At 30.6% G+C, this 19,071-nt stretch overlaps 1 protein-coding gene across 1 annotated transcript; it reads left to right on the top strand.

Annotated features, from left to right (window-relative positions):
* Positions 1-12,605: 12,605 nt before the first annotated feature.
* Positions 12,606-13,751, top strand: LOC102665525 (uncharacterized). The gene has a single exon (XM_006578361.4). The coding sequence runs from the start codon at positions 12,960-12,962 to the stop codon at positions 13,341-13,343; it is 384 nt and encodes a 127-aa protein (XP_006578424.1). The 5' UTR covers positions 12,606-12,959; the 3' UTR covers positions 13,344-13,751.
* Positions 13,752-19,071: the final 5,320 nt, after the last annotated feature.

Here is a 19,071-nt window from a genome sequence, read left to right as displayed (position 1 = left end):
GCCTCAGTTCTTGAGGGTACAGTTTATATATCTATTAGATAACTTCACTTAATGTCAATTGGTTTCAAGTTAAAATCTAACATGATATTAGAACCTATAGTCCATCTTAATTCTTGCCTATTCTAGTAGGCTCGCTTGGCAGGCATCGGTGGAGGGGGGTGTTAACAAATGTACACCTGAGAGATAAAAATACAGTCCTCGGAAGTGTAAAATAAAAAGTAAGACAAATATATCCGAACGTTAATAATAGATTGTAACTAATTATTATAATTTGAAAACATTTATAATGAATGCGACAAAATGATCAAATTAGTAATTTAAAATTTTGTTAACTTAACTCGTCTCAAAAAAACAAACAAAAGTCAATGTATATTTAAAATTTTGATTTGGTTGTTAACTAAAATTCATATCATGCAATTAAGGTGAAAAAAAATTTAAAATAAGAAAAAATATAAGAAATAATTATTTTTTATTTTCTTTATTGACTTTAAATTAATGATAAAAAATTATAAATTAAATTGAGTCTAAAAAAAGAATATTTTTTTTAAACTCGTAAATAATTTTTTTGTACTCTCATACTTGATAAAAGGTTCAAGTAAAAAAAATTTATTGTAAAATATTATAGTTAAATTAGATTTATATGTAATTTTTAGGGAAAATTACAATTTGTAATGACACTTTTAATTTGTAAAAAAAATACTTACCTCCTTTGGAATGATTTTTTTTAGGTTATGATTTTTTAAATAATCAGTCAATAAAAAATAATTGTGTGTGATTTTAAAAAATTAATTTAAAAATAAACAAACATTTATTATAATTTGTAATTTAATATAATTTGTAATTTAATGTCATTGTATATACTAATAGACATTCATATTTTATTATGAAAAATTTATTAAAAAAATAATTAAATATATAATGTTTGATTAAAGAGAAATAATGATTTTTTATCAGTTTACAATAAAAAAATTTTTTTTGTGTGTTGATAACTTAAAAATTATATTAAAAATTATATAACAGAAACAAACACTTACTAGTATGATATAATTCTTTCAAAATTTTGTCGCAATCATTATAAATTTTTTCAAATTATAATAATTAATTACAATCTATTATTAACATCTGGATATATTTGTCGCACTTTTTATACTTTTGGAGACACATTTATCAACAAATTACACATTCAAAAATAAAAGTCACTATTTATCCAAATTTTGATTAATAATAAAAATTGCGTCTAGATACATGTTACTATCAATTTTTCTTTCCTTCTATTATTTGAGTCAGATTTTCTCCACCTTCATATTTGTTTTCAAGCCCAGTGACTTTCCTAGAAATCATCTCTTTGACTAATCTGCACACATAGACAAAAGGTGTACACATTAGGGGCCCTTATAAGATAAATCCAACCATAATATGATTTCTCTACGCAAACATTTTAATTTACAAAAAAACCACCACTTGTTGCTCCATTGATTTCGTACAAGGATGAGGTGTAGGTACGACTACGGGATGGGCAGGACCGATTTAACTATCCTTATCCCGTGCTCACAAAAGGCGTGACAAGTTTGGTTTTAGGTTCGATTTTTCAAAGACACGGGTATTAATGAGGCAATTAGTCAAAGCAATGAAAGCATAAATGGACGTTATATAAAAGAAGGACAAGACTAAGTAACTTATCATATATGATCTACCATTTTTATATCAACGGCTATCGGGACTTATCCACAACAAAGCAGAAATTAGTAACAATTTCATTAATGCCATACATGTACGTCTTCATTTCCAAACACACGCATGTACATTACATTGGGAATTTGGTAATACTAGTTTAGGGGAAAGCTCTAAGTTTAAGATAAAAAAAACTTCTAGAAATACTAAAATAAATAATAATATATTTATAATTACTTTCTAACGACACTGAAAGAGAAAAATGTCATTAAAGTATTTTAATTATACAATTATTTATTTATTTTAATTATATAAAAGAAAACTTAAATTTTGTTAGATAAAATTGTGAACATGTCTGATGTCTCTCTCTATATATTCCTTAACTAATAAAAATAAGAAAAATTATGAGTCAATTTGTTTAAATTTATTAAAAAAACATTTTTAAAATAAGTGCTTTTTTCAAAAAGTATTTTTATAATTAACATATTGGATTATTTCTTAAATTAATTAGGAAATTATTTTTTAAAGTAAAAATAGTTTAGAAAAACACACTATGAAATAGAAAATTACTTATTTTATCAAATAAGTGTTTTTGTTCAACAAATAAAATTAAACGAATTGATCCTATATTTAGAAGAGTAAATAGTCATTTTTATCCTTAAATGTATAATTCGCTGATAAATGTGTCCCTGAAAGATGAAAATATCAAATTTAGTCTTCGAAAGTACAAAAAGTGTACAAATATATCTAGTTAACTTGCATCGGTCGCTATTAATAAAATAGTCTACGTGGTATAAAGAGACAATTTCTCACTGAAATGATGGTCAACGTGATCATTTCTAATTGCCAGCCTAAGGCGTATTTGTCATATAATTTTTTTTTTACTTTTCATCTTTTCACTCACAAATGCATCCCTAAAAGATGAAAAGATAAAATTTAGTCTGCGAAAGTGTAAAAAGTGAGACAAATATATCTGAACATTAATAATAAATAATAACTAATTATTATAATTTGAAAAAAATTTATAATAATTGTGATGAAATGATCAAATTAGTAATTTAATATTTTTTAAAACATAATTAATCTCAAATAACAAACAAAAGTCGGTGTACATTTAAAATTTTGATTTGGTTATTAACAAAGTTCAAATCATGGAATTAAGGTGAAAGAAAAAAAAATTAAAATAAGAAAAAAAGTATAATAAATAATTATTTTTGTATTTGTTTTATCAACTTTAAATTAATGATAAAAATCATAAATTAAATTGAGTATAAAAGAAAAAAGAATATTTGTTTTATAAACTCGTAATTAATTTTTTCGTACTCCATGCTTGATGAAAGGTTCAAGTAAAAAAAATATTTATTATAAAACATTATAGTTAAATTAGATTTATGAATAATTGTTTTAGGAAAAATTACAATTGTAATGACACTTTTGGTTTGTAAAAATAGTCACCTACTTTGGAATGATTTTTTTTAAGTTATGATTTTTTAAATGACCCGTCAATAAAAAATAATTGTGTATGATTTTAAAAAATAATTTAAAAATAAATAAACTTTTATTATTATTTGTAATTTGATATCATTGCATATACTAATAGACATTCATATTTTATTATGAAAAACTTATTAGAAAACTAATTAAATACATAATATTTGATTAAAGAGAAACAATGATTTTTTTATCGTTTTATAGTCAAATTTATTTTTCTTTTTTGTGTGTTGATAGCTTAAAAATTATATAACAGAAACAAACACTACTATTAGTGTGATATAGTTCTGTCAAATTTTTTGTCACAATCATTATAAATTTTTTTAAATTATAATAATTAGTTACAATATATTATTAACGTTCGGATATATTTATTGCATTTTTTCACACTTTCGAGGACTAAATTTTGTATTTTCATTTTTTAGGAACGCATTTGTCAGAGGGTGAAAAGACGAAAAGTTAAAAAAATATTATTCGTCTATGCTGACAAGATGACCACGTTAACAATCATCTTGATAACAAATTTGTCACTATATGTCACTGGGTTGGAACTTTCAAGGATTTAAGTCAAACTCACCCAATTCAATTAAACTCACATACTAGATCAAACCCATAACATATAATTAAATTTATTATTATATATAAATTAATTATTAAATACATAACAAATTAATTTTTAACTAACACAATTTTAAATTAAACTACCATTATTTGTTGTTTTTATTTCTATTTTGATTTTGTTTATATTTTCTCATGCTAATATAATATTTTATTTCAATCTAAAATAACATACTCTATTAATATTGAAATCATTAATTCTATTAGTCATAATTTTAATTTTTTGTGTATTTAATTATTATATACTAACAAAATTTTAGAAAAAATAAATTATTATTCTAAATAATATTAATTTTTATAAAATAAAAAATAATTTTTTAATATTCATACTTAGTTAATCCAATTAAATTCATTGATTTGAATGGAGTCTGGCAATAAAATTATACAACCTAATTCAACCCAAAAAAATCAATTTTGACCAATATTACTTAGATACATCTCATACAACCTAATTCAACTCACACATACATATCTAGGTCTCATGCCTCTAATGCACAACTTTAATTCAAATAATTTTTTATTTCATTTCATTTATTTATTTTACTCTACCAAACACACCTGTAAAGATACAATATTCTTCATTTCGAGAGGATAGAGTAATGACGACACCACGTACGGTATATCTTACTTGAATTCCAAGAAAATATCATCGTTTCCTCTCATGATGACGCTGACATGCATTAATGTTCACTAGAATCCAAAGAATTGGAAAAAGGACATATTTAGAATATATTCCTGCCTTCCTGGCTTTTTGCTCCAACTTAATTTCCCAGTCATCTATGGCTGCGCATCACCAAACCTTACATTCATTGGACCCACACAACAAAAGATCAAGCAAGAAAAATGCTAGCGTGCGTAACCCCTGCGTGGTACGCACGGTGCGACTAAAAATATGACCGCCGTGGCGTCCAATATTTTAATTTTGACCAAAATGACCTATTTCATCATTCTACCCACAAAAACACCGATTTAGGGTCATTTTAGAAACTATTTATTAAAAAGGGACTATTTTGAAATTATTTATCGGGGGTCTGTTTTTATTTGTATTGTGTCAAAGGCAGGGGCGCAATTCAACCGGGAGCTGACAAGTGACCAGAATTTGTTGTACCAAAAATTTTGTGCAATGGGTTGCTACACATGTAGTGGCGCAATCACTTTTGATCAGCATAGGTACAGGATGGGATGCAGGTGCTGCACAGGGTGCAAGTACGCATGTGAGGGGTGTGTTGCGCTCCTTACTCCTTCCCCATCTATAAAGTGAAAATGCATGTTGTTCCCTCACTTCTTCACTTGCAGCAAACACTCTTCCAAGAGGTTCCTTCTTCCTTCTTCCCTCTCCGGGTAAGTATTTTTTACTCCCTTCCATCCCAATTTGCTCTCTCTCTCTCTCTCTCTCTCTTAGTTTGATATATCTCTCATAATAATTTTAGCTCATATTTTTTATTATTGCTAATAACACTTACATATGTTAAAATAGATGATATTATGTGTATATTTAAAATATTTGATGAGTACTCCATGTTCAGGGGGCAGGTTAGTCCCCCTCAATTTTTTCAATTTATTTTTTTATTGTTAGATATAATACTAACGTTATAAAATTAAAAGTTAAATATAATTTTACCTTGTGACATGCATGATTCCCCATAACACTTTTTCACTTTATTTTTAATTTTATTTCACTTCTAGAGAGTCTAGAGAAAATTACGTTTGTGTCTCTACATTTGTTATAAAATAAAATACAATAAAAGAGAAAGATAAATAGAAAATAATAAGAAAAAAAGTGATAAAAAGGGAGTAGTGGATAGGGTTCAGAATAATTAATGGGTGTAAAATAATTGTGGCAAAGTGTGGAGACCAAATGAAATTATTCTCATTATATATTGTTATAGATACAAAAGAAAATGAGCCTTCACACGGATGCATTATTATATATGGAAGGAAAATTAATTGACATCAAATGCTAGTTATTTAGAGATAGATAATTAATGTTTTAGTTTGTCCAATATATAAAATAATTATTTATTTTATATAATTAAAATTTATAATAAATAAATATTTTTGAATATATAAATTATATTATTATTAAATTTCATAATAAATAAATATTTTAAACTTATAAATTATATTTTAAATTTATGATAAATAATTTATATTAAGATAAGGTTATTTATAACTATTGATATTTAAAGAAACTATTGAAATTAAATTTAGAAATAAAGATAAAAAATAGATCAAAAGAGATAAAAATTTAAAAAAATCTAAAAAATACTTTTGTTTTTTTAAAAAAAACACTCTTGTAAAAAAGTCCTTATTCTGGTTTAACATGACTATTTTGAGTTATATATAAAGATGGCATTTGATGCATGTTATGATAACGGAAAAATTAATAGAAAAAATTATGAATAAGTGTAGTTTGTAACCAAATGATTTTATTAACCTTTTTGGTTTAGAAATTTATTTGGAATATTAGCTTTTTACAATTTTTTGTAATATATGATATTGTGATTTTTTTTAAGTTGTTATGTAACTTAATTATTATATGTGAGATTGTAAATGGAATTTTTAAATTGTTTGTGATATTTGTTGTTATTAATAAGGTTTTAAATAAATTTAATTATTTTTGTAATATGCAGTGTATTTGATATGGCAAGTTCATCATCCTCCTCATCCAGTTTTGATGTGGTATGTGGACCACATGAAAATGATGTGTTGTGGATGCAAAAGTTACATGTGTCCCAACATATTTGGAACGGGGATGCATATAGAAAATTAAGAATGGGGCGAGCGATTCCAATTTATCAGGGTATAGAACAACCACTAACAAAAATTATTCTTTTGTTACAGTAGTCTGGATTATACACAGCAATATTTGTGGTATGTCTGAATTATAAATGTCTTTGTTGAAAGGTGGAGGCCAGAGACACACACCTTTCATTTAACATGTGGGGAGGCCACCATCACACTACAAGATGTGTCTGTGTTGCTAGGTCTTCCTGTGGATGACAATCCTTTAATTGGCAGCACAAATATTGATGGGATTGATATGTGTGAACAATACCTTGGAGTCAGGCCAAATACTAATGCATTGGCTATCGGAAACACAATGAAATTAAGCTGGTTGGCTTCAGAATTTGCAAATATCCAGGACTATGTGGACGACGAATTTGCATTCTCGTTCCCCAGGGGCCACCACGGTGGAGAGTAAGCACATAAGATGTGATCATTTGTGTATACAACATCTATGTATTGATAGAAGTTGATGCTAACAGCACCACACACAGCGATAATATGGGAACATGGATAATGGTAAGTACTAAATTGACCGCATTGGCAGTAACGGTCGTTTAAGTTAACTGACCACTTTTGTCTACCTCGTTGAGACATAGGATCGTAAGCCTCCTCAACTTCAAACATTGTTCTCTGAATATCATAAATGCGGACAATGTGAGAACAAACATTTTCTTGATTTTTTTGAATCTCTTTCATAACCTTCGAGCAATAAATTTGACCACTTTGTAATTCTGTTTGAGCTTTACGACCGCGATCTACAAAATATTGTCAACATCTACTGTATGTTGACTTCACAAGGGCAGTTATTGGTATGTTGCGGCAACCTCTAAAAACTTTATTTACACATTCAAATAGATTAGTTGTCATATGACCATACCTATGCCCTCCTCTGTCATATGCCATGGTCCATTTTTCTTTTGAAATCTTGTCGATCCATGTTTTTACGGTAGGACTCAAATCACAAAATTTGTCAAAATTCCTATCGAATATATGCTTGCAAGGAGTGTATCCTGCACATTAGCCATTACCAATTTCAGTAAAATTATCATAAAAATAAGATATATTATAAGTCAAATCTTACCTAATTTTTTTAACATTTGTTTTTGTTCTCATTCTTGAACTTGTGGTTGAAATTGCTTGCGATATGTCGCACGTAGTAAACATGATAAGCATAGGGAGGTTGCCACCCAAGTGCTTCATTAACAACGACTGACTTTATACTTGCATGACGATCAGAAATGAGACATATACCATCTTTATCTGTGACATGTTCACACAAGTGTGCCAAAAACCATGACCATGCTGTTAATGTTTCTCCCTCAACCACAGCAAATGCGAGCGGAAGAACATGGCCATTTCCATCTTGTGTTGTTTCCATTAACAGTGTCCCACGATATTTTCCATACAAGAATGTACCGTCGACTTGTATGACTGGCTTGCAATACTTGAAAGTCTCTTTACATTGACCGAAAGTCCAAAATACTCGATGGAACTGAAAATATTCACGACTCACCGTATTACCAACTACAAAATCATCGTCACATATTTGATAATACGATCCTAGATAGTGATTTTGCATGTGCTTCAGCCATGATGAAAGTTGGCCATAAGATTCATCCCAATCACCATACTCAATCATAATGGCCTTTTGTTTAGCCTTCCAGGCCTTTCTGTATGAAATTTTATAGTTAAACATACCACTGATCCTTTCTTGAATCAAAGAAATTTTCAATGACAGATCTTCTTTAATCATCCCTATGAAAATAATTATAACAAAAATTAATTATCAACATAAACCGAATCAATGATAAACAAACATGAATAATTAAAATAGTTAAAATCATACCTACTACACACGTAGCAATCAAATCAAAATCAAGTTTGTCATGGTCTTGTGTTATACTTATATTCAAACGCGTGTGCGGTCCCCCCCCCTTGCGTAACTTTCCATATATCAGTTTTTTTAGATACAATTGCCCTCATATAAAAAGGGCATGGGATGTCATCATTTCGATTTGCACAGCAAACAACATATTTTTGTGATTTTAATTCAACAACTTTAAAAATTTGGTGCACCTTCATAACATATTGTTGCAATGCATTTTTTACTGCATTTTTGCTTTCAAATTTCATGCCAACAAATAATTCTTGGTCAATATTGAAGGTTGATCTCATATCGAAACCACAGATGTCTTCTTCATCCGGATGACTCCAATTAATGTTACTATAATTAGAAGCAGATTCTCAAAATGCAGTCTCACTTCCACCTGCAAATAAATCTTAATATACAACTTTTTCTCAAAAGTATTTATGAAAATAGGCTTCTTTTAGTGCTATTTAATGTCCATTAATGGTTTAAAACTATATACCATGGACCTCTTCTGTATACTATTTACGAAAACATATTATAAGATTAAAATATTATAAGATTACAATATTATTTAATTAAATATACCTTCTTCATCCGTGTCAAATATATCATCGATATCTTCCTCCTCATCCAGCGAGTCATCAACATATGAATTAGATATCATGTAATCATCATCATCTAAATTTATTGCAAATCTTTGAACTTTTGATTCATTGCCAACTATATTATTCCCACATGATAATAGTGAATTTGTCACATTCAATGCAGAAGCACCGGCAACATCTACTTCATTGCACAATTCAATGACACTCATTTCTTGTTGTTGTTGAAAACTTTCAATCATTGTTTCAACATCTTCATCGTCACAAATTTGTAATGCAATATATTTACCTACAACTAAAAATCGACAAGTCATAGTAGATATACTTTCATTTTTATCTAATTTTACCTTATCACGAATTCTTTTTTTTAACTCATCAAAAGTTACACCACATTTAATTTGAATAGCCTTTTTAGGGCCTTCAAATCTGATGCCATTGTCACTTTCAAATATTCTTCCATTCAAATAAACAAGAACAATAATCGAAGAACTCATTTTTATAATAAAACCTACAAAATAAATCAATAATGTCATCAATAATTTTCATTAACTATAATAACATCAAAAAATAATACAAATTAATAAAAAAATTAATAAATATATTATTGATTTTCACCCAACAGAAGAAATATCAACAAAGTTGTAATATAGAGAGAAAGAAAATTGGAGAGATGCGGAAATGTACCAGAGAAAGAAAATTGGAGAAATGCGGAAATGTACCAGAAAGTGTGTCTGGATGCAAGGGGAACGAGGGTTTATATAGGCATGTATTGCGCTGGTAGTAATGACACAATACATTGTACTTAGGTAATTTGAACAAAGGGTTGCTCCAACTGACATGTCACAACACCTTTTCAGCTAGTCACGCGTTGTCCAAAGCAGTCAACACTGCCATAACCTGTCCAAAAATGGTTGTGCCACTGCATGTGTAGCAACCCATTGCGCAAAGCTTTTGGCACAACAAATCAATGTCACTTTTCAGCTCCCGGTTGAATTGCGCCCCTACCTTTGCCTCATTCTACTAGTCACAAACGTTTTCTGGTTACCTGAAAGTTAACAGCATTGGGAACTAGCGAGGTTGAGAGAGGAGAAGCAGAGTTCCAATGAAGCATATCTAAAAAAAGGTAAACAAATAATTTTTATTTAATTTATATTTTTTTTCTTCCGGTTATAAACCTGCAATTGCCTGTCAGTTTGGTGGTACACGGTGAGGGATGAAGCAAAATACTTCACCCTAAAATCCATCCAACAGCTACTGAATGAAAGAAAAGGTATTCGTCCTTCAGAGTGTAGGCTAGGGTTTTAAAAATTGAGTCCTGCAACTGCCAAGGCCATCTGATTACAATATTCTGACAACGTAACCTCTTCAACAAGGAACAATGTCAAATGGATTTCAAATTTCTGGTGGGCAAAAAAACCCATCAATCAAATATACCTTAATGTAGGTTTGTGTTCAACTAATTCACAACCAATAACCAATCTCTTACTATGCATTCACGGCGACGAGCATGCTTGACATAACCACGTCTACAACAAAAATCATCTGATTTGCCCACACTATAACTGATGCATGTGAGTATGTTACTCACTTCAATCTTAACGAAAACCAAATACCACTCTCTCAGCATAAATCATCTTTACCATCGAAAAGTGTTCATCAATAATGAACAAAAATCCCAACAAACTTACCCAAAGGTGTTCATCCGAGGTCACTTATGAACAGAACCATAAACAAACAAACAATGACCGAGTGTGTTTGGATACAAAATTTTAACTAAGGAAAGTAATTTATCAAATAATTTAAATTTTTTTTAACCTAAAATTCATTGTTTGGATTTTTTTTTATGAAGAATTTAAATTTTTGAAATTTTAAACAACTAAAATGTGAAATTTTAATTTCTTTCTAAAATGTGAGAAATTGAAATTCTCTTCTTTATAGAAGAACCTTCCAAAATGTTCGTGTATTTCCTTTATAACTTTCATCCTCTCTTCCACCTAAAAGTTCTTGAAATCTCTTTCTCGAACTTGCAACTTTTCTCTCATGCCGATGATCCTCTTCTTCAAGAAACATCGTCTGAGTTCGCGGAACGTCGATCGGGTGCAGGCGTAGGGGGATACGTAGAACTGCACCCGTCAATCAGGGGAGCAATTGTAGTTGCCCATCACGCGGTGGAGGTGCTCACCGGCGCGAAGGGCCTAGGCCATGCCTTGCGTCGTTAACTGAATGTTGTGGTCGGATGTGGTGGTGTATGCTGCCGTGTCCCGGTTTCCCTGTGACTCTCCATGCTGCATCAATATTCTTCTCTTTGGAAGCACACCAACCATATTTTCTCTTCTCTTTGCATTCATTTTCTTTCACCCTCACAATTTTAATTTTTTTAATCCAAACACAAAATTTTGAAAATAAAAGAATTTCAATTGAAGTATTTAAAATTCTTAGAATTTAAATTTCTCGGAATTTTAAATTCCCTTATCAATGAATGCAAAGAGAAGAGAAGATATGATTGATGTGATTCCAAAGAGAAGAATACTGATGCGGTATGAGAAGTCACAGGGGAACCGGGACACGACAACGTACTCCACCATATTCGACCACAACATTCAATATAATCAACGACACAAGGTATGACCTGGACCCTTCACGCCGTCGAGCACCTCCACTGCGTGATGGATAACGACGATTGCTTCCCTGACTGGCGGGTGTAGTTCTACGTGTTCCCCTATGCCCACACTCGATCGATGCTCCATGAGCTCAGACGGTGTTTCTTGAAGAAGAGGATCATCGGCGAGAGAGAAGAGTCATGAGTTCGAAAACGAGATTTCAAGAACTTTCGAGTGAAAAAGAGGATGAAAGTTATAAAGGAAATACTCGAACATTTTAGAAAAAATTTCTATTAAAAAGAGAATTTCAATTTATCATCTTTTAGAAGGAAATTAAAATTCCACAATTTTAGTTATTTAAAATTCTGTTTTAAAATTCCAAAAATTTAAATTTTTCATAAAAAAAATTCAAACAATAAATTTTAGATTACAAAAATTTACATTCTCTGATAAATTATTTTCCTTACTTAAAATTGTAGAAGGACAGATGAGTAAATTTAATCATACTCTTATAATAAAGAACACTTTCATGAAAATTACTTTTGACTATATAGGCTGTTATCGGTAATAATCTTGAATGTCGAATAAAATATTATTAAATCGGACGGACATTTAAATCTGGTCCAAAATGGACACCTACCTCAATGATCCACGGTAGAAATGGTTCTAAATTTGAATTTCTCAATAAAAATAAATATTTATCCGAAAAAGAAAGAGGATATATCAGAAAAGAGTAATAGAAAAGAAAAAACAAAAAAAAATCAGCCATGGATTTAAAACTTCAAATATCTAACGGCAAAGATTAACTTGTGCACTGTAGATGACTCAAAAAATCATCTCTCGCACTGTGCGGGTCTAGCCAAACTTGTGGTTACACACCGTGCAAGAAGTCGTCGATCAAGCATATATATCACTATTAATTCATATCCCCACATTAACAAATATATCCATAGGACTTAAGGGGTCTCTTAATTTTAATTTCGCACCCCAATGGAACCTTCCGAACCCTCCAAGTTTCTAGATATCTTCCGTTTCCACCATCAACCCTTTAATTTTTCAAACCATAATCACTATCCTGGAAATTCCCCTTCATTTTACATCCTCCCCCAAACCCTTTCTATATCATCCACCTTATATGTGTACCCTCATATATAAATACAAGACCACCTTGAACATTTTTAGTTATATTTTTACCCATCACCCTTCTAGTTAGTGCAAAAACTTATTGCGCGGCAACAAGTTTTGATTAATAGATTCTTTTATTTAAAAGAATTTGATTAATTATTAGAGTGAGATATCAATTATCAATTCATAAACATGCTTGGCGTTAATAACAACCATGCTGTGATGAAGAGAAAAGGGCAGAGCAAAAGGGGTCACAAGAAGAACGTTAAAGTCACATATATTTCAAGCCCCATGAAGGTGAAGACTAGTGCCTCAAACTTCAGAGCACTTGTGCAAGAGCTCACAGGCCAAGCCTCCAATGTTGCTGAAATGTTCGTGGAAGCTGATTATTATTATGGTGTGCATCATGATGATGGAGTTCACAAGGGCAATCAACAATGGAGTAGTGAGGAGGCATATTTTCCCGAGTCTACTTGGTTGAAACATGATGATTATAGCCACTTGAATTCGAGGTCCTCCATGGAGCTACTAACCGAACATCTTGAACTTGAACTTTTGAGCTTTGGTATGCAGTAGTTGATTTACAAGCATGTTTGATTCCGCATTATCTTGAGGTATTCCACGTATTTTGATACTTAGACGTGGAGAGACGGTGGCTACCTGCGTTCTGGAATTCATTCCAAACATGGACTTATACATAGGTTAGTTTGAATAAATTTCTTGGACGATATTTATAGAATAAGAAAATAAAAAAGTTAAATGAAGTAAACTTTTAGTATAAATTAAAATCAATTTATGTACTTTTTTATGTGCATAAATTGATTATAACTTATAAAAAAAGTTTAATTTATTTTACTTTTTATTTTCTTTTTTTATAAATGTTTATTAAGAAATTTATTCAAAATGATAGGTGATATGTATATGAACTACTAGTAGCATATTGAAAGTCACCTTGAAAATATATACGTATATTTTTTTTTGTTATATAGTGGGTCCACTAATCATATAGATACATAAATAAAAATATGTATATATATATATATATATATATATATATATATATATATATATATATATATATATATATATGAAATTTGATATTGATATTCTACCTAGCACTTACACTTGTAGGTGCATGTACAATCGAAAGGTTGGATGATACTAATTAATTACCGTCTCTTTTTTTTTCATTTGTTTTAAAAAAGGTAAATGTTAATTAGAATCCTTTGAACATTTGTTAGAAATTATAAGAAAAAAAATTTTAATTGGGATGATCAAAATTGTACTGTTCATGATTTTTTTATGCTCTCTTGTAATTTTTACAATAAATACCTTTTATTTTTAATTCCTTAACCAATGCCTTGATGACATTGGTTAGCAATACTCTAAAAAAATATGAATAAGTTGAAATGTTTGTTAATTAGCATGAGTACATTAAGTTTTGACTAAACGAGAGATGTTGAGATTATGTTATTATGAGACATGGCTGCGCCATAATTTTAAAATTTTAAAATTATTGTTGATTCTTTTTAGAGTTGTTATTTTTCTTTAAGTGTTTTTAATTTTAAGCATCCAATACGAATATGGTTCAGGTGGGTGGTTGATTTTGAAGTATCCATATCGATGTGTCAACTTATATTCATCTAATTTATGAAAAAAGATTGTAAATACCTTAAATATTCTACTTGAGGATTAAAAAGAAAAAAATGCAAAAAAAAAGAAGAGAAAAATAGTGGTATGATGTGACAAGAATAAAGATATTTAATGTAAAGATAATAAGTAATATGATGTGCCAAAAACAAAAATAATAAATATTAGTAAAATATATAATATCAGAAAGTTCACACACGTATATTAGGTTAAAAAATATATTACGTTTTCATAAATATGAAAATGTTTCGAATTCACCCTTGTAAAATTCTTAGTTTGTTTATTGTCATCACAAAATTTAAATCTGTTAGTTTTTGACCCGACGTGTTTGATGATTGTGGACATAAGTCAGTCCATTAGTCAATTGGACGTCAACACGTGTCAAAACTCTAACCTTATCTCTCTGCGAATCACAAACCCTTCTCTACGGATTATCATTGAAGGAGTGCACCATGTTCTTCTCGACGTCAGATCCAACTTTGTCTGAGGTGAAGGGAGGGTTTGTTTTCGCACGAAGGCCACTGCAGGCCAATATCTTGCCAGTCGCCACATACTTCGCTCCTTGCTGCGGACGATGACGACAGATTCCCAAAATCTGGTGATGGGTTAGGCTAAAAGTTGTAGCAAATCCTTTTTTTTTGTGTCGTGTTTGTTGATTTCATTTGAAAATTTGGGGTTGAGTTGCTTTGACAAGCATAGTTGGGTTGTTTGAGGAGTCGAGGTAGCGGGTCTTTTGATTCAAGGGTTTAGAGTGAATAACTTTGGCATTAAGATGTAGGGTTTGTGGTAGTACTAACAAGGCACATATATGGTGTTGAGTCTATGTTTTCAGCAATACCACGCAAAATAACCGATGAGGAATTTTTACAATGGTTATAATTATAAAGTTGAAAAATTGACATTATCTACATTAGCATACACTTATGTTCGGGTTACCTAGACCTATGTCCGAACCAAAAAATAACAAATTTAAATTTTCCAGGGACAAAAAACAGACCAAATATTTTCTAACATTTTCATATTTATGAGAGCAAAAAATATACTTTAGCATATATATTATCCTGATGTTTTTATGCTTTAAAGAAGGTGCAAATGAAAACTTTTGTTAATATCTGATAGCATGTAAAAATAGGTAGGCCTTGTAACAGGTAAAGGACTTTGAACAGATGCAATGCAATACCGAAATTGTGGAGAGACATCCCAATCACCAACTATATTTATTTTGCATTTCTAGATCATGGAGTATCGTCACTGAACACCTGAATCACCGTTGTCCAATAAAACTTGAAGATTATTTTCTATAAAAGATACATGTGATTTAAAAAAGATCATAATATAGTTTTAAAACTAGTGTCATACTTTAAAGATCAAATTGTAAGTATACTTAGCGTTTGAATTAATTTTTCATAACATTTTCATATTTATGGACTAAATTGATTATTTTCAAAATATAGGGACTAAATTATCAATAAATACATAGTTAGGGAACTAAATAGACTACTTATCCAAATTCTTATTTAGTCCGTGAATGTGTAAAAATGAGACAACTTTGTTATTAAGCAGTAATGTTTAAAAAATAATTTGACATTAAATTATAAAGTTCAAGGATCAATTTGTCATTTGTAACGCCTTGAAATTTTGATAATTGAAAATAGATATTTAATGTATTTCTTTTTTTTATTTAATTACTTGATTAATTTGGATTAGTTGAAGTGTTGTGTGAATTATCCTTGTGTAACTGCTTGGTGTGGATGTTAGGTTATGTGGAGTTTGATTGATCTGCGTTGGAATCGTGTGATTTCGAGATTGACCCATAACCTATTTTGGTAAAACTACAATATCAGATTCGTTAATCGTTGGATCACTTTCAAATTTGGTCCGTTGAATCACAACCCACGTTTGCATGTTTTGATAGTTAGGATTTGCAAAACAACATCTCGAGCGTGAGATATGTCTATTGCACACAAGCAGTTAAATATGTTGGAGAGAAATTTGCCTAGAACTCGCCCAAGTGAGTCTTAGTTGGGCCAGCTCACCCACGTGAGCAAAATTTCGCCTGAGCAAGTCTTGGAGGTTACACATACATCCAACGGCGTAAAAACACATGTTTTGCTCCCCTATTCTTCCCTAAACCCTCACCCAACACCCCAAACCTCCTCCTCCTCCACCACCCACGACTGCTAGTGACCGCCATGAACCGTCGTTGCTTGCCGCCGGACCACTACATCGAAAGGAACACTTTTGAGGATGTAATTGTTTTTTTCCTTTCTTTTCTGTTGTTTACATTCCCCCACATGAAAAAGGGTTATATAATCAATTTTTAAAAACAATAACCAGTTATACCAAAAAATAACTAACTAGAGGAAAACAAGCACTTCATGTCTAATTGTTTTTTCATGTTTTTTTAAATAAAAGGAAAGATAATAGTGAGTGGTTTGTAAAAGTAGTTATAGGAATAACATAATAACTTATCAACGTAATTACACGAATAAAATAGACATAAAAATAAGTACACCAAAACACCATATTCTCTTTATATGTAGTTATAGATTATACAAAACTAGTTATGGTTATAGTTACTTATAATATAGTTATTTATTAGTAATGATTATGGTTATTTAAATAACAAAACCATGAGCATCCCTACCTCCAGCTTCAACAATTAAGCAACCCTCCATCTAATCTACTCTCTTTACTAGGACTCTAATGTCTTCTCCACTCCACACATGTCCAAACCATGTAAAACGAGATTCTACCATTTTAAAATATGCATTTGATTTTGGTTAAAATTGATTTTGAGGTGATGTGATTTATATTTGGATGTTTTTAATCCTTTTTATCATAAAAGTTAGGAGTAAAACTCAATATAATTTTTTCTATCCAAAGAAAAAGCTACCCAAAGCTGCTTTAACTCAATTTGAACCCAAAATCACTTCAACTTAGAAGAATTAATTTTGGACCTGAAATCAATTCTAGAGTTTTCTTCGACTTGAAATGAAATACGTGAAAATCTATATAAAATAAATTTTAATCTCAGAATCAATTCTCCAACATGAAATCCAAATGCTCAAATGTGGTCGTGTAAAGGCTAATAGAAGCATTCCACACTAGTGTTAGGAAGTCCAACATCACTTGCCTCAATTTTTGGGGTGGAGCTTATATATTTGTTAGTCAACTTTACATAATGTCAATTTGTTTTAAACTAAAATCTAACATGATATTAGAGCCTATAACCGATCTTGGTTTTAACCTATTTTAGTAGGCTCGCTTGTTCTGGTAGGCATCTGTGACGGGTGTTAGGAAGTCCTACATCACCTACCTCAATTCTCAGGGTGCAACTTATATATTTGTTGGGCAACTTCACTTAGTGCCAATTGATTTTAAGCTGAAATCTAACAACTAGTTGCCTATGAGATAATAATAGCAATGCAATCAATAGAATCATGTAAGATTCTGAAATATCTAGAATCTTAGAGATAGTCAAGCATGACATTGTAAAGGCAATAGTAACATTCTACAAGTGAGATGGCAAACTACGTAGCAACATGATTGTTTCTAAAGGAAGTATACATATAACTAGATGTTTTCTTATTATGGTGCCAAATTTATTGATTCTTTTAAGAAATTACACTAACCTTGAGAGTCAAGCATGTTTTCTAGCTGAACAGTTTGTTGTCGGCCCCACAGTATCTTACATTGAATTTATTCATAGTTCTTGTTGTCATTATAGTATCTTTATTGGTCTGAACAACCTATCAGTTATGGAAAAAAGTCTAAATCCCATGGCTTTTAAATAATGTGATTAGTTACTACTTCCTTTTTGTTTGCATATACAATATTAATATCGCTATTCCACTTCCAAGATCCTTCATCAGAAAAGAAGTTAAGACCATGGCAGCTGAATTGGTGAGTGGAGCATTTCTCTTTGCTTTTGTCCAAACTTTGTTTTAGAGGATTGCCACACGTGAGATGGCAGACTTCATAAGGGGAGTAAAACATGATAATGGCCCTAAGTTGCTTGATAAGTTGAAGATATCATTTAGATCAGTTGTATCTCTGGTCAACCATGCAAAGGAGAGGAAAACTACAAATATTCACATAAGGATTGGTTGAATGATCTCAAAGATCTCATGTTTAAGGTATAAGACCTTTTGGATAAGATTAGTCTATTAGCTTCAAGCCAAAAGATGATTCATGGAGTAGCAACGCAAGCAAGCTATGTAGCTCTTCCCTACTTCATTTGGTGGTTTTAGTGAAAAGATGGAAACCATTATATAAAAACTTGAAGATCTTTTAAAACAAAAGGATGCTTTGGGTATGAAGGAATGTGTCAATGAGAAAACATTTAAAAAGTTTCCAAACAACTTCCCTGGCTGAAAAGTCTTCTAACTATGGAACAAATGCTGATAAGGATAATGTTATCAAACTTTTGCTATAGGTATAAGATGATAGTAGTGATAGGATATGTGTCATCATCGTAGTTGGTATGGGGGAGTTGGGAAGACTACTCTTGCTCAACATGTGTACAATGATGACAAAGTAAAGCAATATTTTGACATCAAAGCATGGGCCTGAGTTAACCCGGAGTTTGGTGTCTTAAAATTCAACAAGACCATTCCAAAGGCAATTCCTTTAACATGTGCACTACCAAAAA

The sequence above is a fragment of the Glycine max genome, chromosome 4 (genome assembly GCF_000004515.6).
Source record: "Glycine max cultivar Williams 82 chromosome 4, Glycine_max_v4.0, whole genome shotgun sequence".
In the NCBI taxonomy this organism is placed as follows: Eukaryota; Viridiplantae; Streptophyta; class Magnoliopsida; order Fabales; family Fabaceae; genus Glycine; species Glycine max.
This window is presented reverse-complemented; position numbering and strand designations above follow the sequence as displayed.

Excerpts from the sequence above, each read along its gene's own strand:
- LOC102665525 (XM_006578361.4), top strand. The coding sequence starts at position 12,960 with ATGCTTGGCGTTAATAACAACCATGCTGTGATGAAGAGAAAAGGGCAG.